Consider the following 24,740-nt stretch of genomic DNA (forward strand, 5'->3'; position numbering starts at 1 on the left):
TAAATATATAAAGATAAGATCAATAGTTACACATACTGTTCAAACTTATGCACAGTTCCTTTTGAAACTTAGAGCTCAATTCAGATACTTGAGTTCATATCAATTCAACATTATTGACAATATTTAAACACTATTGCATTATGCTTTCTGAATTTGATAAAAAGTAAGTACTGTTGACAGTAGATGGAGCAGGAAGCAAAGTCAGTGAAATAGAACAGTATAACAAAGAATATAATGCTGTGCATATGCTACGAAAGATTCTAAAACCACGCCCATTATTAGAACAACGATGAATATTGTTTCAGTCACCTGTCGATACATAACCAGTAAGATCTGGTGTAGGATGTGTATATATCTGGTTTACAGATTATTGGGTTTTTGAGCAAAGGAAGAACAGTGAACAAAAACAGCAAGAACCATGAAACAATTTACTAGCTCACTATAACACCCCTAACCTAAATTCGTCACCAGAATAGGGTTACGGAGCATTACTAGAGTTCACAAGTTAATCATCAGACTTTTGATTTTATGTAGCATTCATATTTTTGAAACCAATCAAAATTAAAACATTAATGAGCTAACGTTGACCAATTTAACTTATATATATCATTCAATGCATTATTCCCCTAACATGCACAAATTCAACATTCAAGTTATTTCAATAATTTCCATGTATCAATAATATATATACCATGATTGATGAGCTCATCAATACCATGATTTCCATTCCCTTGTTTTTTTTTTCATATTTATCCGTTGAATTTCTCGAAATTTTGATAGATTTTCAGGGGTACACTTTAATGTACAAATCCGGGTCCGTCAATTCATATTTATGTGTGCACATTTTCATTTCACAGAGTACACTCCCGCGAACCTCATCTTTACAGCGGGATTACCAATCCAGGCTAAATCCCCTGTAATATAAACTTATAGAGTATTGTCGGGATTACCAGTCCAAGCTAAATCCCCTACAACGACAATTACTCTAATGAGCTTGGATCTGAATTACCAGTCCAGGCTAAATTCAGACCCTAATTCGGATTACCCGTCCGGGTTAAATCCATTTTTCACATATTCTTCGGGAGAGCTATATCAGGATAGGATCACCCGTCCGGGCTAAATCCTTTTTACCATCATTTCCTTTTTAGAGATCCATCGAATTTTCCTTTTATTTAACCAGGATTTCTTCCCATTTTTATCAAATATATCAATATTTCATCAATTTTCATACAATTAACATTCAAATCATATTCACATCAATAACAAACATTTCAAGCATTTAAGAATATAATTTAAGTTACACGAACTTACTAGGTTAAATTGCAGAAATATCAAAATTCAGGGATATTTTGGTAATTTTTTATATTTTCCTCGAATTTTCACCCAATCTTGATCTAAATTAATATTTCATTCAATTTATTAATTTAAATAATAAAACAATTCATTTCATTCAATTTGGTCACTTTTTTGACATTTTTATAAATTTACCCTTAAAATATTACTTTTATTCAATTTAGTCCCTGAACCTAAACCATGCAAATTAGTCATTTTTAATGAAAATTCATGCTAGTTTAATAATCATATATTTTCCTCCTCCTCCTCTCCATTCCACTACCTTAATGTATATAACATGCTTATATGAAACATTATCTATAATTTCACTATTTATTTATTTATTCATTCAAAGCTATCCACTTGAGTTATAGTCACAAAATTATTTATATCTTGAGCTATGTAACTTTGAATTGAGATCTGTTAATTTTCTCTGAAACTAGACTCATATATCTTCTTACTATAAAATTTTCAAAATTTTTGATTTAGCCAATAAGTACAGTTTATTCTTTAAAGTTTCCCCTATTTCACAGTTTGACAGTTCCAACCCCTATTCACTAAAAACTAATTATCTCTTTGTACAAAATTTTTATGATGTCCCCGTTTGTTTCTCTTAAAAATAGACTTATTAAGTATTTTAAAAATATAAATTTTAACCCATAATTATTTTTGTACAATTTTTAATGATTTTTCCAAGTCAGAACAGGGGAACCCGAATTCATTCTGACCTTTTCTCACAAAATTTATTATATCTCATGATTTACAATTTCATTGCTTACACCATTTCTTATATGAGAAACTAGACTCAATAATATTTAATTCCATATTTTATTCATACTCTAATTCTATTTTCACAATTTATGGTGATTTTTCAAAGTTAACCTACTGCTGCTGTCTAAAACTGTTTTAGTGCAAAATGTTGATTACTAAATTTATAACACCCTTATTCCCTTTCTCTATAATATTTCCCATTACTTTCTCTTATTTTCCTTCATTAATATATCAAGAACATAAGACTTTATTTAAGAAAACTCTACTATAACATCATTTCCATGCTTTTTCTATAATATCAAACTTAAAAATATATTGAAATCTTGATATTCTTACCTTGTGCTATTGATTTCAATCTATAACTTGATTTTCTCTCTCTCTAGCTTCTATTTCTTGAATCTAACTTGATATTCTAGCTCCCCATAGTCTCCTTATCAATTTTCTCTCTTGGTGGCTATGGAAATTTTTTGATTTCTAAGTGAAAATGGTGAATTTTGGGTGGGAGGACCAAGTTGTAAAGAAAGCAAAACTTTCTTTCTTCTCTTCTCTTCTAGCGTGAAATGCATGGAAAAATGGTGGAATGGATGATTTTTCATCTTCCTTTTCTTATATATACTAAATAAAATACTAATAAAAAATGAAATATAATTTAAAAATTAAATTAAAATATTAATAAATTAATATTTATTTATTTATTTAATATAAAATATCTCCAACATCATCATTATCTTCTAGATTTCTCTCTCTTATTAATTGACCATTTTTTCCTTTATAATTTTTAAAATTCCATCCTTCAGTCATCACTTAATTTGGTAAAATTACGATTTAGTCCCTCAAAATTCTTCACCTTTTTAATTTGGTCCTAATTCATCCACTTTCCTTAGTTTCTAGATTATTCTACCCTTAAAATATTTTCACTATTGGTTCTTCAACTTTTTCATATTTACTCTTTAACCCCTCAAATTTTGAGTATTTACTATTGGACAACAAAACTTTTCTTACTTTTACAATTTAGTCCTTTCTTGAATTAATATATAATATACCATAATATACTTCCCAATGTTGACATAACTCAAAATTTCTCCTTTTTGTCACTTTATTTCCTTATTTTTACTATATCGAGGATGCTATCTTACTTTCTTACTGTAGTAATTTTCAGGTTATTACACTCACAAACGTGCAGCAAGGAATGAAAACACAGATTTTCATTACCATTATCATAGCAATACATGATTTTTATAGACAATCATCTTAGGAAACACAAATAACACCACTAATCTGCCTAGAAGTTGTGAAACATTGCTTGTACACTAAAACAAGCCAACTAAACACATCATTCACTACCTGAACACATCAAGCTATCATCAAGCTTGTACGTTTTCAACCAAACTAAATTATATTGCAACTAAAACAGATAACTTGTTAACGCAGCATGCACACAAGCTGCAGCATGCAAATAGACTGCATGCACTTCAACAAAAACATAACTGCAGCATGGTTGGCCACTTTTTAACATAAATAATAATTAACCAAATATTATTGCCAGATAACCAGTGTTAAAACTTGAAAATGCTAAATTGTGTTCAAGTTGCCTCTTACCATCATTAGGCATGGTCAAAATAGGAATTTAGGTGATGGAACCTTTTCCTCCTATACGCCCCGCACATTCATAAATAGTGGCCAAATCAGTATACATATAACCAGGATACCCACGCCTTCCAGGGACTTCTTCAGAGCAGCAGATACCTATAGGCACATGTAAAACAAGATGAATGACATAAGTCCAGCATTGCATTACCAAACATGATAATCCAACAGAGCATCAATTCTTCATTTTTATCAGAGTTTAGGCATTCTAAGTCCCTAGCATTTGACAGTATGGAAATAATTTGGCAAATTTGTGTTCCATATATCCTCCCAATGAATAAAGCATATGTACCTCACGAACAGCATCTGCCTAAGAACTCATATCTGTCAATATAACCAGAACATGTTTCCCACATTCATAAGCCAAATACTCAGCAGTTGTCAGTGTAATTCGAGGAGTGATAATTCATTCAATTGTGGCGATGCCTGTAAACGCATCAAATATAGCATTTGTGGAGGGAAAAAGAAGCAGAGTGATGGGGCTAATTTCTTCAAATGAATACTCATAGCACATGTCATCGACGATGAAATATAAACTGACAATGACAAGAATTACTTTGCAGGAAAAGAAAAATGGCCGGAAAGAGATTAATTGATGAAATTTACCAGGTTCAAGAGAAAGGATCACTCTCTCCATAGATCCATCTTCCTCGAATTCTCCCTTAAAAATTGAGTGGTCTCCATTGTTTACCCCCATAGCAACAAACACTGGCAAAATTGTCTTCTTCCTGATCCTTGAAGTGAATCCACAGAACAGGTGGCAAAGTGGAATAAGAGAATGGAAAAAAAACATATGGCTTCCAGACAATGTGTATTGGTTCATTTCACAGCCAAAAAAAAAATCACAGAGGTCCACAAATTGAACCAAGATCATCAAGCATACTGTCAGTTCAAACTTCATTAATAACATCATAGACTATCGTGTAGATATATACACCACGGAGATTATCAGACTTTTCAAGCAAATGTAAACATGACAGTAAATGATTAACTTACCCATTACCATCTCCAGAGTTCCCTCCTCCATGTCAAATTCAAGCAAGCTACCGCAGTTTTTTTGGCAAGTGATCTGATTGAATCTAAATTTGTAAACGATCCATATTTCTTACCGCGATTAGAATTTGATGTGATTTCTTTAATCTTTGTATACTACTATTTGGTGTTCTTTTTTTAATTAGTGGGTTAAGGCGATACATTGTTAGAGTTAAATGTGAGTGGGGTCATCTTGTTTACCTAAGATGCAATGTTGTCCCAGCTCTTGGATATTGTTCTCCTTAACGGAGAGAGTGTGTGTTTTGTTTTATCGCCTACTATCATTTGGTTGAAATATGCTCAAGCTAATTATAACTTTTATATATTTCGTTTGTACGACTTTATGAAATTAATTTCAATTATTCTACATAAACACATTATTTAATAGCTTCATAACATAGAACTTTACATGTAACCTTTTTTTTTCTGAACTCTCTTCCACTCAAAATAACAATCAATCACTTTGATAGATTTCAAAACCAAAACCCCTGCCTAACTATTATTTCTTTCTTTTTCTTATGAAAAAGAATGGAAACTTCGAAGAAGCTTCATTTGCATGGTTTCTGGCGGGGATGGGCGAAGTGGCCATGTCAGCACTGAAACGCTCATGGCTGACGTCACGTAGTTGAGGCGACAAATCAAGCTGAATTCTGCACCAGAGTTCGTTTCGTTTACTGCTTGCTTAATATTTAGTTCGAGCACAACAAGGATCAAATATATTGTACAAATTTGAATAATGAACATAACTTCGAAAAAATAGATATTAACCCAAACATGAAAAATTATGAAAGATTTAAAAAAAAAAAGGTTGGAACACACATTTTATTTGTTACACTCACATGATGTTGACGGCTTTAGCTACAATAACATAGTATTCTCAGTAGAAAACCCACATATCAAGTGATATAGAGATAGAATTATAGATAGTAAGAGCTGATGGCATGATGGATTGATCAGAATTCAATTAGCATAAAGGCCAGTTGAGGTGAGGTGAGGTGAGGTGACAGTCACCTGTCTTCAATTGAGCTTTGAGGGGTGACAGCTCTGATGCACCTTGGGTGCACCTCGTACCCACACTCCAGACATTGGTAAGCCCAACCAGATCCCTGCTCATCACAATCGCAGCATATAAAGGGGCCCCCTCCACTGCCTTCTGATACCAACGTTAGCAGATGCCGATGTCCTGCATGGTATTCACTTCTTGGTAAGCTCTTGGCTGCCTCTTCCATTTCTTTCTCTAGCGACTCCACTTTGGCATCTGTGAAAGGGTACGCATTTTCCTGGTACAGATTTATAAGGTTTCTGCCTTGCTTGGTTACCGTTTTGCCGTCGGGGCCTATAATTATCAAACAAGGAATCCATTGCACATCAAAGTACTTGGCAAGGGTTCTGGCCGTGGGGTCTCGGAAAGGCAACGCCAGCCATGGCATGGTACCAAAGTAGGATTCGAACGAACTTTGATCACGATCATTTGACACGAAAACGATCTCGAAATCCTCACCACCACCTTTTTCTTGCAAAGCTTGCTTGATCTTCTGGTAGATGGATATCAGTTTTGGAGTGAACTCAACACAAGGCATGCACCATTGCGCTGAGAGGTACAGCCCAACTGTCTTACCTTTCAAGGAATCAACCGGCACCTGCAAAGGAAATTAACGATTGAATCAGCCCAGAAAACATTTTAAAATGCCTTCTCCTCCACCTCGAATAAATTAAACCATTACAAATAGGCAATTGTAAGCACTAAGCACTGAGTGACTGACCTTTCTAGTTATGGTTTGATCCAAGAGATAGTCTCTTTCAGGGTTTGTTAATAAATTGGTAACGGTCTGGCTGTCATGCTTCCTCTTCTCTTCCCTTCGCAATTCATCCAACTTTTCTTTGGTAAATGGGAAGGCATCAACCCCATACCGGTAAATGAGTTCTACGCCATCATAGTAAGTATCATCATCCTTGGTGTTGTCAGGCTGCAAAATAACTAAGCAAGGAATGCTTTCCACGTCATATTTTCGATTCAAGGCCTTCTTTGTCTCCAAATCAGAAAAGGGAATCGAAAGCCATGGCATGTTTTCACGGTAGCTGTTGAAGGCATCCAAGTCTTCATCAGATGACACAAATACAATCTCAAAGTTAGATCCATTGCTCTTCAGCTGCTCATACACACCAATCAATACTCGGTTGAAATTTCTACATGGTGGGTACCAGTTAGCTGAGAAGTAAATTCCGATCACCTTGCCCTCTAGATCCGAAATTTTCACCTGCTATATAAAAAAAAATCAAGTAATCGTGGAAGGTCAATTGGAGCCATTTACGGCTAACGAAAAGTCAACTCCATTTTCCCACGAACATTTTTTTAGAACCAACGTCTGTTGTACGGTCAGAACATTATATTTCATGTATGGAAATGCATCTGTGACTAAAACCAAGAAAGTTGGCATGAAGTACATGCCCCAAAGTTTGCAGTACTGTAAGGATAATGCATACGCCACGTGTGTTACGGATATAGCGTGAATGTGAGGCTAAAGGGAGGTGAAAAGCAGCGCCACATGTCTTCTCAGCTTAGTTGTTCACAGCAAAACCGCAATGCAGAAAAGGAATTGACCCATTGACGAGGACAGGCATATTTGGCATTTGTTTCTCGTGACTAAAGAGTATCACAATGCACCCCCACACCTAGTCCAGTAAGAGAAAAGGTGATGGATGGGGTGGGGTCTGAATTAGCCCACGAGCCCGCCCGCCCCACTACGAATCCTTCCCCACAAGGGCAACATAACCACGACAAACATCACCGAGAAAGAGTACTTCTTCACCACCGATTTTTCTGGGCAATGTTGGATTGCCGACAACAGAATCACGCATTTACATTATGCATCTAATACACTCGTTCACTTCTCAATCCCAGGTAATTACATGTTTCTTCTTTTTTAGTAATCAAAAGATTGATAGTACCATAACAAGTGAGGAAATTTGCTGTTCATTCCAAATCTCTCAATTAAAATCTAGTTTAGCAGACGCCCTAATACATGAAATTAACTATTTTTCCAAAACATAAACTCAGTTACTCCATTGTTAGACATTCAAATTAACCCACCATATTATACTAAATTAAAGTCAAAATGGAAAAACGGACATGTCAACATTAAAGAAACATACAATGGAGTACACTGAAGAAAGAGAACGAGCCGGCGACTTTTTTCCATTTTGAAAACCCTAATCAACTTTCCTCTCTTTCTCTCTCTCTCTCTTTAACAAAAATTGTTTAATACAACTAATAGGTCAAGTTTGAAGACTGCCGACTATTGCAGTAATGCTATATTTTCGTCCCAAAGCAAACCAACCAACTTAACGCCAACTAGCCATGTGTCTGGTATTTCCAGCACTCGCTACCAAACAAATCTCTTCAAAGATAGACAATAGTCATCTGCTACATCATCTGTTGGTATTTTTTTTTAAATTAATAAAGTTTAATTAATTTTTAGGGTAAAATATTACGAAATAGTAATATAAGTTCTAGAAGTTTCGTATGCTGGTGTCTGTACTGTGTAGTTTTCATATGGAGTCTTGGGCAGAGAAGGAAAAAAAAAGCTAGAAAACGGAAGTCGGTCTAAGCAGAAAGGTTTGGCAGAATAGGATTGCTATGAAGGCATGAATGAGTTAGGCCAAAAGTTGAGTGCATGCTTTTCATCTGTGACCCACTATTAGATACCGAGAGAAGACGATAAAGAAAAGATGCTTCGGAAAAGAAAAAAAACAACCCATGAATAACAACCCCCGCCCCAAGGTATATTGCTACCAAATATTATTCCATCCATGGAAAGAAAATAAGAAAGCTGCGTTAATAACCTGATCAGTTTCAGCAGCTGCTGCAGTGGAGCAGAGAAGATAATCACGATCTTTAGAACCCAAAAGAGAAGATAAAGTGGAGGGCGAAAGCTTCTCAGAGTCCCCGTTTGTCGGAGCTTGAACCAGATTATTGGAATCGTTGTCCAAGTTCATCTCCACCTTCATCACTCTTCTTTTTCTGTGTCTCTCTCTATCTCTCTCTGCCTTTTGGTTTTATGTGTTTTGGTTGAGTCAATTACCCGGCTCCGTGCTTATATCCCATGGATCGGAACCCATCTTTACACGTCACTCACCGCGCATCATAATGCATATCAACTCATAACACGTTGCATTCACACCAATATCCATGAGAGAGAATTCCCAAACTCTTGCTCACCTACATTAACTATAATGTTGCTGCCCATCCTGAGCCGACCGATCTTTATATATGAACCTTTCGTATTTTATTTGTCAGGTTCGCAATCTGCCACGTGTTTAACTTTTAGGCCAAGAAAAAAAAAACAGCGTGCTTTTAAGGTTGAAAATTACATTTAAAGAAATGGATGTCCATGTTTCTTTTTTTCCTTTGGGTACCAGATGTCCATGTTTTGGATATTATTTCTATATCCACCGTTACCAAAGGCATGGTTACAGTGAGGTCCCGTGTTCTCATAAAGAATTTGATGTTTTCCAAGCCCAACAAAGAGAGGGGACACATGGCTCTCTACCGCTACTCTTACTTATCTATTTCTTTTTATCCCACCACATTATTAAATGTAAATATTAAACGTACATATCATGCTTTTGTATCCGAAAGTTTTCATCTTAAACGTAATTCCATTTTCTTTTATTTTTAAATTAAGAATATTTTTGTAATTATTTTAGACCCATCTGTTTATATCAATTTGGTGCATTTTAGTTTTTTATTTTAAAAACCAGAATAATTAGAAAAGAGAAGCGTTTAATTTGGTGCATTTTATTTTTTTATATCAATTTGTTAGAATTTGCTTTCCCCCCCTAAAACTCTTAAGAAGATCAAAGCCATAATTATGGGAATAGGCTATCACACTTGAATACTTTCGAACAGAATCATTTATTTGTTATATCGTAAGTATTTTTTTATAAAAAATGAATATATTAATAAGTTATATAAAATTTAAAATATTAAATTTTCATTTCATATATATTCTATAGATTTTAGGGTTGTAAAATTATTTCATATATGATACCATCATATCTACTTTCCAAAATATCAATGCGTGCGAGGAGTGGTGACGGCTATAATAGATGCCTGTAGTAGTTTGGCTTTGAGTTCTCAATCCCCGTTGTTATGGGCCGACTAAGCCAACACCACATAACAACAAGCGAGCCGAACACCTCAACCAAAATATCTATTTGCTGTACTCAAAACATAAATGTTTGATAAAGAAAACAATAAAATATTCCAACATTAAAAAGAGTCAGTCACTCAATCAACACGTAAGAATTTAAATAAAACGTATGGTATAATTTTAAGGGTTTTTTCCCTTTTGATTTCACTAAAAAAATATTTATGTACGTAAAAAGAAAGAAAATTATGGGAGAGTTAAGATGAGAAAAGGAAGAAGATGGGTCAAATTTATGGTGCCAAGGGAGATAGCTGGGAAGAACGAAGCAAATATCTGGGGCCGTACGGGACGGGGCACGTGGAAGGCAGGAGGACAGATGTCACGTGATGCGATATAGGGAGTTGTTGGGTTTACTTCAATGATTTGATTTTCAACTGTTGGAATCTCAGAGATGGGGTCCCACAACAAACAAAGATCGCCAGGGAAGGAAGACCACGTGTCAAACACGTTGCCGTGTCGAAGTGAGGAAAAGCGAAAAAGCAACTGCTCTCTATTCCTGTTTTGATGGAACTTGGTGAACTGCAAGCCCAGCGCGATTGGCGCTTGTGTCCTGTTATTTATGGAACACTTGGCGCCATAAGGCTCCCCACTGGGGCTCCAGTGCGTTGGCATTTCAGGCTAAAATAAATTACAAACTGATATGCTGGTAAACGCAGGGGCATTTGGGTAGCATTCTTCAGAATGCATTCACTTCACTGGAGGCTTAAATTCAGATCGGAACTTTTTGGTCGAGTAAAAATTTAGTAACTTTTATTTGTTTTTTCTTTTCTTCTTTCACTCATATATTATTTCTTTTCATTCTCATTTCAGAGTTATTTCTTTATTTCATCTTTCAATAATATTTTTATTATTCTAATATTTGTTGAATTTTTTCTTATTCTTTTATTCAGCGTTTCTCTCTCTCCTTTTCATTAATATTTTTATTATTTTAATAAGTAACGAATACAATAAATTATAATTAAATAATAGAAATATTTTATGTATAATTATTGTTTATTTATATATACATAATATTATTTCAAATAAATTTATTTTCAACAAAATTTAATTAAGTATTATATTTATAATAAATTATTTTTTATACATTATTATTTTTAATTATTTAATATTAATAAAAATATTATTTGATATAGATATAATTTTAATAAAAATTTAATGTATTTATTAATTTCATAAATATCAAATAAAATTTGTTTTTTTGTTAAATATTTACGTATTTTTTCCTATTATATTTATGTCTTCTAGATAAAATCCTTTATTGTCATTTTCTCTTTTCATTATAATTCACCTCATCGTCACCATTGCGATTGAACTCAAATAGATATCAATCTCATCTTTATAGTATTCAATCTCATTGTTACAGTAAATAATTTCACCGCTATTATTGTTTTTAACCTCATTAGGGGTGATCTCACTACTCATAAAAAAAAAACCTAACACGCAAGTATTTTTATGTCTTCCATAAGTATTTAGACAAATGACCTGATCGGCTGATCCGATTTGCCTTTTATTTTTTCCATTGCTTGTAACACCCAATCAAATTCTCATCTATGTTTAAAAGGTTTTTTTTTTTTTGTTATCCCCGTTGGTAATGAAAAGATTATATGATAATTCTAAAATTAACATAAAAACAAATTTAACATTTATTGATTATGTTAATTTAATCATAATTTAAAAATAATCTTTAATGTTTATACATTATCTCAATTTTTTTCTCAAAATCAAAACCAACATCATCATTCTACTATTGTTCCACTAGCAACTTCCTTTTACTAATATATGTCACTCTACCTAAATACACCATTGACACACTCACCTTAATGCCCTACATCAATCCTATCATTTGATCCTCTCATATCCTTAATATTTAGATGTGTTTAATAGTGATGGAAAAGTGAAAAAGGAGTAAATTCTTTTTTGTCATTGTTCGATAAAGTTAAAAAATGAAAAAAAATTGAAAATATATAATTTTAAATTAATATATATATCTCTCATTTTCTTTCCTCTCATCTTTTTAATTTAGAATGATTTATTTTTATGAATTAGGAGAGAAAGTGATCGATTCTCTTATTTTCTTTCCTCTCATTTTTTCTTTTTTTATCAAGCACGCTCAAATTTTATTTTATTTTCACTTTTTCACTCCCTCCTCCCAACTCTCAAAATTTCCACCCAACTAAATACTCTCATCATCTATTCTCACTCTCACTCCATCACTAACCCCTTCATCAGTTTACCATTACCCTTGCTCGACCACCACCACCATTGTTACATACTCAATATTCAACATTCAACACTCACCAAACACATCACCATAGAGCACCATAACAAGGTTTCCACCATCCCCCTTAACTCACCACCACAAACTAAGAACATGCCACAAACCCTGTATGTGAGTATATTTTCACGTCAAATGGTACATCATTGTTTTTTTATGTCAGCTGCCACGTCAATAATTAACAACTCTTCTGGAGCTTCGAAAGTAACTCTATTTTAGTGTTCAATTGATTGTTAAATTTTGATTATGAGTTAAGTAAGTGATTGCAATTTTCAATTAAGAGTTTTATTGATTTTTTAATTATTTTATGATGATTTTTTACTTTAATTAATATAAAAGGGGCTAAATTTGCTGAAAATGTCAAAAAGAAATTAAAAAAAGATTTAGGCCGATTTTTGTGATATTTAGGGATTTAGGGTGGATTTTTTTGACTTTTTTAACACATCAACTCTTTTAGTCAAATGGTTAAATGTTAGTGATTTTATCATTGAGTTTCAGATTTGATTCCTTTCTTACTCACATTTGTATTTTTTATTTCATGTTGTTTTAAGTTTTTTTTAATTGACGTTTTTAACACATTTTGGTTAGATGGTTAAACAATAATAATTTCATCATTGAATTCCAAGTTTGATTCATCTTCTAAGAACATTTGCATTTTTTATTTCATGTTGTTTCAAGCTCTTTTTTTTTTAAATTAATAAATAGATTGTTTTCAAGTTTTTTTTAGTTTATAACTTTTTCATATATAAAATCAAATAATTAATGCAAATATCATTATTTTTAGTAAATATAATTTTTATATGTGTAATCTTTAATTTTCAACCCATAACAAGGGTGCAATAAATTTTAGTATTATATATTTTTGTATATGTATTTGAAATATTTATATATAAAAATAATAACTATATTTGAAATAATCATTTCATTTTATAACATTAAAAATTAATCACCATACCCAAAGTATAGGTGAAGAAAATAAATATTTGACATATAAATATTATATATAAGAATTATAAAAAAATAGATTATTTAAAAAAACAAAATATATTTAGCATAATGATAAATATAAACAAATATTTTTATTAATTTATTTATATAAATAAAATAATTAATAATTTCAAATATTTTTAACATAATAAAATTACATGTTGACATGAAATTACATGCATCTATGGCGTGACATTATAAAAAATTATTCTTTAAAGATTAAAATTTTTAAAAAATACAAATACAAATACAAATAAATTAAAAGTTATAAAAAATTATAAAATTACCGTTTAACTTTATATCGGTATAAACAAATCTCTCTAAAAAAACAAACACGGCACTAAAAAAGCAAAAGAAAAATTGCCTTTTATTTTTTTTAGAATTTAGAAATTAAAATTTAATTAAAGAAATAACTTATAGTTATAAAAAATCATTTCATTAATTTTTGAAAACATAAAAATTATTATTATACATTCATTCATATCTACTATACTCTTAAACTTAATTTAATTTTAATTAAATTGTTTTAAAACTAAATAATTAAAATTTTGAACGTTGAAAATGTTCTACAATTTATTGGAAAAAAATTGTAAGCAATCATTTTTTTTTTTGGTGTAATGAAACTCGTGAAATTAATTTCCTAAAATTATCACTCATTATTGTTAATATTCCTATAATTTCCTAAAATGCTTTCCTCATCTAAGGGTGAGTTTGGATGGGCGGTGCGTTTACCTGCGGTTAGTGTAAAAACAGCAGTGGCGGTGAGATTAGATACTTAAGCGTGAGACAAAAAGTAAGTTAAACGCACCGCACCGCACCCAATCGCCCATCCAAATTCACCCTAAGTTACTTTCACTATTCCGATCCCAACTTTACAATACACTGTATTATGTTCCTCAACATAATAAAATCTTAATAATTTTTAAAAAATTCCATGAAAGACCCTGAAGGATGAAAAAAAATTTATTCTTCCACAAATGTCATGCTAGTAACTCAAAAAAGATTAATCATGAGACTCATTTCTCCATCTCCGGTATGAACTAACCAAATTTAGCTTGATCCATTTTAAAAGATTTCCTGGCTCGATTTCTCTTTTGTAATGCTTTCCCTTCCACTTCTTTCACTGCCGTCATTTTTAAAGAAATATTGATGAACATTCAATACCGAAAGCCTTGTCAACCCCAGGCATTAAATGTTAATCAATCTTCCATTAATGAAGTTGACAATGTTGAAATACCAAATAGAATATTCAAAGATGGAAAAGTCGAAACCAAAAAAGAGAAAAGATAAAATAAAATTCGTTGCTTATAATATTTTTCTCCCTTTTAAAAATTTAATTAATAAATGAATTAAAGTTTAGAGTTCCAGAGGATATCATATGTTACATGTGGCACTGAGAGATAAAAAATATTTGTGGAGGGAAATTTTGCAACATAAACCCCTTCTTTTTATATGATTTTTATCAATGTTTAGCGAGTTATATTCTCACAACTTCTTTTTAATTTGTTTATATTCAATAATTCAACTTACAAATTTACATAATAAGCCACTATAAAATTTAAAATTATTTTAAAATGTTTTTTTTTCATTTATTATTTTTAAAAAATAAAATACACTATTATGATTGAAATAGATGTTTAAAAATATAAATAATATTACAATAAATTGATCAGTTATCACAATATTTAAATGCATTCACTAATTGATAATTAACATTAAGTTAAAATATAAAAAAATATAATTTCACACAATATACTATTATAATATTTATATTTCACGTTATTTATTTAAATTCAATCTAATATCAATTATCATGTTTTTAAAATTAACTTATATATTATGTTTAAATGTCCACTGTGGTACCTAAACCATCAGTATTTGTTTTTATTATGGTAATTGTATTTTTATAAAATATCCAATGTGATACATAAACTATCAATATGTGTTTTATTATGAATAAATTGTTAAATCAATCAATGAAAATTCAACATGTATACTGTTTTTCCCACATGGATAATATAAACATGATGTGAAAAACTAATAAAACAAAATATATATATATAAACAAATAATTAAACTTACGGTTAATAAAAAAGAAATAATTATTAAACTTACATAAGTAAAATAGTCATGTTATCCATTTAAGTAAATGATCCTATTCTCCAAAGAATTATCGATTTGAAATAATATATTTAATTAATTTTAAAACAATATTTTTTATTATACACAAAATTTTAATAATTATTTATTTTATTAACCATATATACAGTAATTTTTTTAATTTTAATTTAATTTTTAAAAATATAAATACCACTTAAAATATTTTATAAAAAGACATTTTACCAAACATCACATTATCCTTTAAAAAAAAAGGTTGTGATTTGAGAAAAACAAAAGTTGCATCTCCGGGGCCTATAGTCCGCGGAATGTGAGGGTAGTATTATCCTTAATTAGGTATATTGGGTTTAAAAATAAAAAAAAATTGCTTTCATTTTCTAAAAGTATATTTGATTGGAAAATTACAAAAAAAAAGAAGATAAATAATTAGAAAAAAATGTTCTCAATAAAAATATATCAAATATCCAATCCTAATTTAAGTGGATATAAATATGGTAAATGCAAAAATTATTAAAAATAAACATATAAAAGATATTTATTTATTCATTAAGTTAAAAAATGCAAAAATAGATAATGTGGATGTTAACAACCTATGACGATTTGTACTAAGGCAAGTGTCATGGCAGTATTGGGGCTTGGGATAATTAAGCTGTGCAATTATCATTGGGTTATTTTTATTGGGTGCTAATGGGATTGTTGTCTTCGTCATTCTTCTCGCTTTCTTGGGAAAGATGTTGGGGGAGGTTCTGATTTCTGAAATAATCATACCAAATTATATATAATATAATGAGTAACGAGTTGTCCCCATATTAACTCATTTCCAAAGGGAATCTTTTAAACTTCCTTTAAATCACATTTTATAATTGATTTGATAGAGGTAAATTTTAGTCACTTTACCATTGGTAGTAAAAGTTAAAATTTTTATTTTCGATAAAAGAAGTGTATTATTTCTCAAAAATATTTTTAAAAAACAATGTTAAATTGATGTTAAGTAACAAAATGTTGCGCCTGTGAAATTTCAGTCACTTAGCACTATGAGGATCAAATTTTATGTTTAAACCTATCTCCATCACTAAAGGGGTAAAGAATGCATGAAGATAGTTGAGATGATATACTGATATTTTTGTACTTCATGTTGTTATAGTATTCACTAATTAATATGTTATCAAATAATATTTCTTCTATAAAAAGAAAGTCTGGTAACACAAAAATATTTCTACGAAGAACGTTTGAACTTTAAACAAATACCAGTAGACTTTGTCAGCATTTCCTTTCAGGTTCACTGATCATTACTCGTAAGGGTATGAACCTCAAAGGCAAACTCCAAGCCATTGCCTATTACTTTTTGGCAAATCTGATTGAATTCTAGTTAGGTTGGATTAGGTGGTGTGTTAGTGTAAACCGTGGAATATAATTAAAGCCATGTGGTGGATGGTCAGGTGGCAATCACATTGCCTAATAAATACTGTAAGATGATTTAAGTTAATTTCTTGCTTGCATTCATTTACTTGGGCAAAAAAGACATCAAAACCAACTATTCTTACCATCCATAAATAGACAGCTGACACCGATAGTGAGGTACACGATACACAATGACTGGTGTTCTTCACTTAATTTCATTATGGATTATGAGCATAAAATATGAAACAGATAATGTGATTTGATCCCCTGGGTTGGTGGCTTAAACCTGCCTGCCCTTGGCCTCTTCCATTGATGGAAATGCTACGCTTCTCTTTCAACTTTATTATATAATCTTATAACTTCTTCATATATATCTTAGCTGTTGATATATACTGCATTAATCAAGATTATTCACATCAAACGAGATTAAAGTAAAGGATTCCTAAAAGCTATAGTTTTTTGACACGATTAATAGTTGTAGACTTGTAGTAGTTGGTGCTGACATCTGCACCATATGGCACCCGTGACATTTCATGTGTATTCACTTTTACTCTTTTAGGTATTCAACATCAAAATTTTTCTTGCTTTCCCTTTGAATCATCATCTTCCTTTTTTTTTTTCAACTTCCACGGCAAAAAAAAGGAGGCTCTTCAAGCATGGAGGACTTTTACCCAGCAAGCAAAAAAGAAGAAGTAAATCGATTTAACCATATCACAAAAGAAGAAAGAGAAAACCCATACATGCATGTTGATATATGAAAGTGATAAACTTAGATGAACAACGGTCTTCTCTTCCCCAGGAAAATCTTCATATAAACACCAAACACTGAACTTTATACACTCTTAGAAAGAGGACCATTTCCTGTTTCTTATAAAAGTTAAGGGCTTAACTCTTAAGGCTTGTCAGGGATTAACATCAGAAGGGTCGAACAGCATAGGCTCAAGCTTGGCCCTACAAACAGGGCAAATCGGATGCTTGGAAAGCCATGTATCAGCGCATTCCAAATGAAACCCGTGATTACAACCGGGAACCATTCTAGCTGGTTGCTCCGCACCTACCTCCTCCAGACAAACGGCGCAGTCAGTCCCCAACACAAGCTCCTTCCCTGTAACCTTAGGCAGCTTCTCCAGCTCTGAAACCGACAACCCTTTCTCCCCCACCTGCTTAGTGGCCAACGTCCCTGGATTATCTGTCCGATAATTTGAAGCATACCATAAGATACAGACGTAAACGATAAAAACTGCACTCATGCCGGCGCATGGAAGCAAAAGGGCTAAGAAAACGGAAACCAGCATTGGGTGATGGTGGCCGCCGGCTGCAGCGGCGGAGTTTATGGTGGGTGATGGATGAGGAGTAAGGAGAGGCGGAGGGAGGTGGTGCGCTCCATGGCGCATAATAGTTAGCTCTAGTTTATGGAAAAGCGTAAAGTTGAAGGGGGGAGGGAGTGATTCCTTCTTGGGAAGGAGGAAGGGTGGGGGAGCGTTTTGAGTGAGAGATTCAGGTGGCAACGACTATAAAAGGAAAGGTAAAAAACCTGAAATAGTTAGCTGTTTTAAAATAAAAGACAGTGTTGAGCACTAACTCATAATGATTCGATTTAAGAACCTAAACAACACGTTAGGCAAGATTGTTTTACAGGGCCTTGATGGTGCGTGGGAAAGCCGAGGCTGATTGGTGAGGAAGCACTTGATCAGGGCTGCGTCTGGGCGGACTCTAGCCAGGTGGTGAGAGTTGTCACTCTGGAAATTTGACTTACACAAAAACTATAGGCAATGAGATTCGGATTGGCCCATTCAATGATATAAATACTGCTAATAAATAGTCTTTTTGTTGCGTTCCATTGTGGAGAATGGGACCCTTATTTAAAATGGGATCATGTCTATAAACCAAAAAAAAAAAAAACGAAAAGGAATGGGATCATTTCACCTAACTAGTTATTAAAAAATGAATTTTTTATCTGCCAAAAGGGAAATGGAAGGATGGAATTGATTATAGGCAGTGTTGCATATATCATTGCATCTAAGAAAACGATAAAAAAGAGAACAATATTGCCTCCGATGTTTCTTCCAATTAATCATTTGATCCTAACCCTACCTTAGAATCAAATTTTGATTAAACTAGAGTTCGGTCTCCCTTGCTGACGAGGATCCAGGACAGCTGCTTGGGCTATTAGTGTTGGATGTCGAACTGTCGATGAGTAATTGAGTACGGTTTTCAAAAAGTCTTTGCTTTTGGGGCCACCCCTCCATTACATAGATAAACTATAAACTCACTTTTAAGGTTCGTAGCCAACAGGTTCGTGATGAGACGAGAGGGAGAGAGGGGCTTCTGGCTAAACAAATTTTGAGTCTCTTCTGAGGATGAAATACGTAGCTTTACAGCTTCAAAAGACACCACAACATTATAAATATTGCTCCGATGTTTATCTTTAATGATAGACCTGCAAACAATGATGACAATTTTTGATATTTTAGTTCCCAGATGTCATAAACCAAGATTTGGGGAAAAGGTTACACTTTTATCGATTTCTTACATCTGGGACTTTAATTTCTTTATTTATTTGGTAGAAATATCTGGGACTTCATTTATTTGTTAAATCTGGTCCCATCCAAAGATAAGATTAAACAATTAATTACTCCTTCAGTGCAGCATTTAATCAATATTATCATTGCATCTGGTTGCTTCAGTCTCGCCCCTCTTTAGCATACAGTTTCATATGTGAATGCACCTTGTATTTCAAGGATCTCACAGCGCCTCAAAAACCGTCACTAAAACATTTATAAAAATTTAATTTAATAATTATCTTAATAGTTTTTTTATTAATTTAATATCGTCTAAGTTTTGCATTTGTGTTGTAATTGAAGACATTTATGATGTATTTAGATATCATCTAAAGACTTTGTTTTCTGAATTTTTTAAACTCGTGTTGAAATTATATTTTATTTACCAATTAAAGGGTCGCGACGACTTTTTTTTTAATGGTGGTAGTTGGAATAATGTCACATAAGTGGTAAGAGTTTGGAAGACAAGTATTTCATACTTTTTTCATAAAAAAATGGTTTATATTTATTTAACTCATACTTATAAATATATTATATGAAGTGAGTCGCGAGGCGAGTATAGCGAGGATTAAGTGAGTCTGGGGACTCACGTGGGTGGTGGGGCGGGATGGTTTTAGATTTTGTACCCGCAGCGGGTTGCGGGGTGGGGATGAGGATAAAAATTCTTGGTGGAGACGGGTGCGAAGGATGCACCCGCACCTGCTCTGCCCAATTGACACCCCTAATAGTAAGTTACATTGCAGTCTAAAAAATAGACACAAATTCAAATCTTAAAGACTAGAATGTTGAGAAAAGCAACTATCACCTGCATCGATAAATTATAAAATCAAAATGAATAATTAATCCACACTCATCTTTATTCTAAAAAAAATATATTAATATTTATTTTATTTTAATTAATATATTATCTAGTAGTATAGTTCAGAATCCATCGGATATTTTAAAAAACAATACTACTATTTATGTGAGAAAATATTTCTAATTTACTAATTTTTACCTCTTCTGTTAAACAATAAAATTTACATATATGTATAAATATTCTTAGAAATACTGAATAAACAATTACCATAAGTTTAATTTAAAATTATTTATTATTAATATTTAAAATATTAAAAATTTAGAAACCCATGGGTCAAGTCTAGCATATTTAATAAGGATAAACAATGGTAGAGATCACCCAACTATGTGTTTTTATTATTATTCAATTATGAAAAATTATAAAATGATTATTTAATTATTCAATTTTATCTTTTTTAGTCACTAGTTGATTAACGTAAAAATGAAAACACCCAACAATTCAATATAATTGGATGACTAAAAAAGAAAAAATTGAATAGTTAAGTGATCATTTTGCAACATTTTATAGTTGGATGACTAAAAAAGAAAAAAACCATAATTAAGTAACTATTTTGTAATTTTTTATAGTTGAGTGACAAAAAAAGAAAATAACCATAATTGGGTAAGCTTACCAAATATTTGGACCATTTTAAGGGCCCAGTTGTGAGGTTAAAGTAGGACATAATGGAGCGTGTCATGTACTTGTTATCCAAACAGAAAATTCATTTCATTGGATCATTAGACTACTATTTCGAACCCAATTTGTATTATTCAAACCTCTCGGTGTTGGCACCTTTGCAGCAGATAAAACAAAACCCAATGGCTGAAGGAAATAGAACCGGCCTGAACCGGATAAAAGAGTCGGTTATGGCAGTTTTAGAGATATAAATTAGCAAGAGACATCTGAACAGAGCGGCTTTAGGGCGTAATAGAAAAGAAACATAAGCCGTAGAAGAGGGCTCTCTCTTGGTGGAGCTTACCCCCCCCATCAATTTATCCTTTACGACTCCATTAACAAACCATTAAAGGTATTTTCCAGGTCTTACCCCACTTTTCTTTATTTTTACTTTTTCCTGTTTTGTAATTTTCTTTTAAAAACTTATCTTGGCTACTTGGAACTTTTGAAATATTGATTTCTTGGCGGACAAAAGATGGATCGTTACCAGAGAGTGGAGAAGCCGAAAGCAGTGACACCCATTGACGAGAACGAGATTCGTGTTACTAGTCAAGGCAGGATGCGCAATTATATCACTTACGCCATGACTTTGCTTCAGGTGTTTTTTCTTCTTCTCCTTTTTTGTTTAATGTCTGCGCAATTAGAGCTCTATATGAGTTTGGTGTTCGCTTATTTTTGAGAAATAGGCACTGGGATTTTTAGTTCTTAGGTGTTTGCAGCTCTTCTCATTAATCTAATGTTAACATTTATTTGCTTTTTGAATGTAATGTTTGGTAGGAGATGGGCTCGAATCAAATAGTCTTTAAGGCAATGGGAAGAGCCATTAGCAAGACTGTAACTATGGTGGAGTTACTTAAGGTATCATTGTCTATTTGAACTTGCCTAGTTGAGTGGATTTATTGTTTGATTCTTGTTCAAGGAGGCTGATATTGTGGTCCATGCACTTGCTATGCAGAAAAGAATTGTAGGTCTTCATCAGATTACATCAATTGGATCCACGGATATAACAGGTATGTGGGAGCCTCTGGAAGAAGGACTTCTTCCGTAAGAGCCATATTTAACCCTTATCACAAAAAAACAGTTGTTATTTTCTCTGCCGTTTAATCTCTTTATTTAGAGAACCCTAGTAAATATTGTTTAACTATCACAGGTTGGAAACCACCAGGCATGTGCCCATGATCACTATAACCCTTTCGAAAAATGAATTGAATACATCATCTGTTGGGTAAGTCCTACACTTTTTACATTTCTTTCTCTTTACTGCATAATACTTTAGTTTGTATGGTACCTTTAATTTTAGTGAATTTTAGAACATTAAAGATTGTCTTTCGGGTAATTGGTTTTAGCTGTCACATCTTTGCATGTTGGGGACTAGAAAATTTTTGCATATGGAAGGGTTTCTGTTCTTATGATGGTGGTGGCTTGGTGTTTTAGTTTACATGAGTAATAAAAAGTGTTTTGACCCATGAAAGGCTTCCTCGTCTAGGTATCAGCCTCCATTACCAGCTGATCAGGTGAAAGCATCCATAAAAATTGATCACAAAGAAGGTAGGGACACATTCCATTATCTCAACTGTTTGTGTGTCTTGCCCATATCTCTTTTACATTTCTTTTTGTTTGACAGGGGGCTCACCTAATGGCCGAGGTAGAGGCCGTGGTGGTAGAGTAAGGTCAAGGAGTAGAGGTATGCCAATTTGAATACCGAGATGCCCCCTGTTAGATGTTGTTTTTGTTTTAGTAGTGTATGCCCCTAAATGTTATATGAGGATTTTTTAAGCAATATTTAGTTGTATTCTTCTGCAGGGAATGCTGTTGTCTCTGCTGAGTATGATGATGGAGGCTGGGATCACAATCATGGCTATGCTAGTGGTAGAGGTCGAGGAAGAGGACGTGGTTCCCAAGGCAGTGGACGTGGAGGATACAATGGACCTCAGGTTGGTAGGCTGGAAGATGGAGGCTACAATTATGAAGCCCTTCCACAAGGTAGCCGTGGTGGGTTTTCTCCCTTTCTTTTTATTCATTTAATGGAGTTTTAGCACGTTTAATAGTTTTTCTCATAATCACCTTTAAATGTATGGTTTTTTTTCTATTCTTTTCAACGTACGTCAATTTTAATGAAGAGAATGCAATAAAAAACTTGATGGCATGATGGATAACTTGCTATGGAGGAATTGTTCTATTTTCTGTCAGTTGAATAGACATTCTTTTAATAGCTTTAAGAAGAAAGGCAGAGATTTTTTTTTATTGCTGTATTGATGAATAGGTAAGAATATTGTTTCTAATTGTCTTGTTGCTTTGCTTTTTTCAAGGTCGTGGCCGTGGCAGGGGATACCGTGGTAGGGGCCGTGGGTTTAGATCTAATGGGCCAATCCAGGCGGCTGTATGAGGTGGTGGCAGTCTTTGAACATAATTGAAATGGTGTCGGTTGTGCGTCCAGTTATATGTTTTATGGTTTTTTTAATCTTGTCCTTCATTTGTTTTAGCTTTAAATTTTTTTCTTCATTGTTCATTTACCAGCAGTTTTTAACTTTAGGATGTGTTGATGGGAAGAGACTAGCATAGTTGCTTTCAGATTTTTCTAGTTCAGCAGCTACCTCACTGCACGAGTGGCAGACGCTTTTCTGTTTTTGTAGCCAAGGCTGATCATATGTTTGAACAATTTTAGCCTTTATTTGACAGAAAATCTCCCTTTGTTGTTTTTGTCCAGAGTTTGGTAGTTTGCTGCCTCTGCTGTTTTCCTTATAGTAGTCTATGCAAGCCATTTGTGCCTCCGCTTTTCTTTTTTTCTTTTTGAGTTAGTACTTGTTAGGATTTAGTGCCCCAATACTGAGTATAGTTTATTTGTTATTTTTACTTGTATTTTTTTAATATATTGGTTGAAATAAAATTTTAGTATTCACATTTATATCATTTGTACTGGTTACCTAATATTTAAATAATACTAAGATGTATTACATAGTTAGATCAAAATATGAGAAAACAACTTGTATTAGTAAGTAAATCTAAAAAGTCTATGGTTTGATTTATTGAAATTGAACAAATCAATTAAAGGATTATTCTATTGTCAATCAAGTCCAAATAGTGGAGATATCTTGTCTTAGGTATCGGAGTGGTTTACTCTCATTAGACAGGACTCAAATTGAATTAGTCCTAGATCTGTTTATAGAATAAGTGATTGATTATGTGTATGTGAGTTGTATATTTTGATGTATTAAAAGCTTGAGGGTATATCATAAGGTCAGTAGATAAGCACTTGTTAAGTTACTTTCTAATGATTTATAATAAATGAGAGTTCAATCATTTTACTTTATAGGAATGACTTCATTATGGAATTAATTGATTGAAATTAAATAATTGAATTTCGAAGTGAGAATTAAATTAATTAATTATTGTAGTTTTATTAAACGAGATATTAAATATATATTTCATGATAGATTCTAATATGGTAAACTTGTCATTACTTTAATGAAATTAGAATTGTGTTAAGATAATAATTTAATTGGTAAATTAATTAATATTCGAGAAGTAGAAATATAGTTATTGGGTAGGTTAAATTAAATGTGTTAGTTAAAAGTCTAGAAAATACATATAACTGTATCAAATACATGAGATAAGCCCGAAGGCCAATCTCAATCTCAAGATAGAGGGGTGGCAAACCCTAATATCCACTAAGGCATGTCGCTGCCAATCAGGTATTCCAGATAAAGGAATGCTGTGTTTTTAAAATATTATTATTTAATTATTCATTGTTCAAGTAAAACTCGTGTGCCTTTTTTCCTACAAAAAAGGAATTATGGGACGACTTGATTAACACACCAATTGACCGTTGTTATTCTGTCAAAAATTAGTGACAATTTATTTAGAGAATAAATTCTATTTTTCTACAAAACTCA

At 32.5% G+C, this 24,740-nt stretch overlaps 4 protein-coding genes across 7 annotated transcripts; 1 reads left to right on the forward strand and 3 right to left on the reverse strand.

Moving 5' to 3' along the window:
- Positions 1-3,193: 3,193 nt before the first annotated feature.
- LOC107905543 (V-type proton ATPase subunit B 2-like) lies at positions 3,194-4,737 on the reverse strand. Its single transcript, XM_016832210.2, has 2 exons — positions 4,357-4,737; positions 3,194-3,849 (listed from the first exon to the last, which is right to left on the reverse strand). Exons 1-2 carry the CDS (start codon positions 4,661-4,663, stop codon positions 3,731-3,733), a joined length of 426 nt encoding a protein of 141 aa, XP_016687699.1. The 5' UTR covers positions 4,664-4,737; the 3' UTR covers positions 3,194-3,730.
- Positions 4,738-5,557: 820 nt separating this feature from the next.
- Positions 5,558-9,243, reverse strand: LOC107905541 (probable nucleoredoxin 2). 2 transcript variants are annotated; one of them, XM_016832206.2, is made up of 3 exons: positions 8,626-9,243; positions 6,546-7,040; positions 5,558-6,422 (listed from the first exon to the last, which is right to left on the reverse strand). In XM_016832206.2, exons 1-3 carry the CDS (start codon positions 8,788-8,790, stop codon positions 5,790-5,792), a joined length of 1,293 nt encoding a protein of 430 aa, XP_016687695.1. In that variant the 5' UTR covers positions 8,791-9,243; the 3' UTR covers positions 5,558-5,789. The 2 variants fall into 2 exon arrangements, with proteins under 2 accessions (XP_016687695.1, XP_016687694.1); XM_016832205.2 differs by having other exon boundaries at positions 6,546-7,043; positions 8,626-9,015.
- Positions 9,244-17,453: 8,210 nt separating this feature from the next.
- LOC107905539 (E3 ubiquitin-protein ligase ATL23) lies at positions 17,454-18,603 on the reverse strand. The gene has a single exon (XM_016832203.2). The coding sequence runs from the start codon at positions 18,165-18,167 to the stop codon at positions 17,676-17,678; it is 492 nt and encodes a 163-aa protein (XP_016687692.1). The 5' UTR covers positions 18,168-18,603; the 3' UTR covers positions 17,454-17,675.
- Positions 18,604-20,914: 2,311 nt separating this feature from the next.
- LOC107905538 (ribonuclease P protein subunit p25-like protein) lies at positions 20,915-23,752 on the forward strand. 3 transcript variants are annotated; one of them, XM_016832200.2, is made up of 9 exons: positions 20,915-21,199; positions 21,323-21,445; positions 21,625-21,705; positions 21,803-21,891; positions 21,998-22,072; positions 22,334-22,395; positions 22,472-22,531; positions 22,651-22,839; positions 23,157-23,752. In XM_016832200.2, exons 2-9 carry the CDS (start codon positions 21,323-21,325, stop codon positions 23,231-23,233), a joined length of 756 nt encoding a protein of 251 aa, XP_016687689.1. In that variant the 5' UTR covers positions 20,915-21,199; the 3' UTR covers positions 23,234-23,752. The 3 variants fall into 3 exon arrangements, with proteins under 3 accessions (XP_016687689.1, XP_016687690.1, XP_016687691.1); XM_016832201.2 differs by having other exon boundaries at positions 21,002-21,199; positions 22,651-22,830; XM_016832202.2 differs by lacking the exon at positions 22,472-22,531 and having other exon boundaries at positions 21,002-21,199.
- Positions 23,753-24,740: the final 988 nt, after the last annotated feature.

The sequence above is a fragment of the Gossypium hirsutum genome, chromosome D05 (genome assembly GCF_007990345.1).
Source record: "Gossypium hirsutum isolate 1008001.06 chromosome D05, Gossypium_hirsutum_v2.1, whole genome shotgun sequence".
NCBI lineage: Eukaryota > Viridiplantae > Streptophyta > Magnoliopsida > Malvales > Malvaceae > Gossypium > Gossypium hirsutum.

Excerpts from the sequence above, each read along its gene's own strand:
- LOC107905543 (XM_016832210.2), bottom strand. The coding sequence starts at position 4,663 with ATGATGTTATTAATGAAGTTTGAACTGACAGTATGCTTGATGATCTTG. Across the intron at positions 3,850-4,356 it reads GATCCTTTCTCTTGAACCTG|GTATCTGCTGCTCTGAAGAA; the intron begins GTAAATTTCATC and ends ATGTGCCTATAG.
- LOC107905541 (XM_016832205.2), bottom strand. The coding sequence starts at position 8,790 with ATGAAGGTGGAGATGAACTTGGACAACGATTCCAATAATCTGGTTCAA. Across the intron at positions 7,044-8,625 it reads CAGCTGCTGAAACTGATCAG|CAGGTGAAAATTTCGGATCT; the intron begins GTTATTAACGCA and ends TTTTTTATATAG. Across the intron at positions 6,423-6,545 it reads ATCAAACCATAACTAGAAAG|GTGCCGGTTGATTCCTTGAA; the intron begins GTCAGTCACTCA and ends TTTCCTTTGCAG.
- LOC107905539 (XM_016832203.2), bottom strand. The coding sequence starts at position 18,167 with ATGCGCCATGGAGCGCACCACCTCCCTCCGCCTCTCCTTACTCCTCAT.
- LOC107905538 (XM_016832200.2), top strand. The coding sequence starts at position 21,323 with ATGGATCGTTACCAGAGAGTGGAGAAGCCGAAAGCAGTGACACCCATT. Across the intron at positions 21,446-21,624 it reads ACGCCATGACTTTGCTTCAG|GAGATGGGCTCGAATCAAAT; the intron begins GTGTTTTTTCTT and ends AATGTTTGGTAG. Across the intron at positions 22,073-22,333 it reads TTGAATACATCATCTGTTGG|GTATCAGCCTCCATTACCAG; the intron begins GTAAGTCCTACA and ends TTCCTCGTCTAG.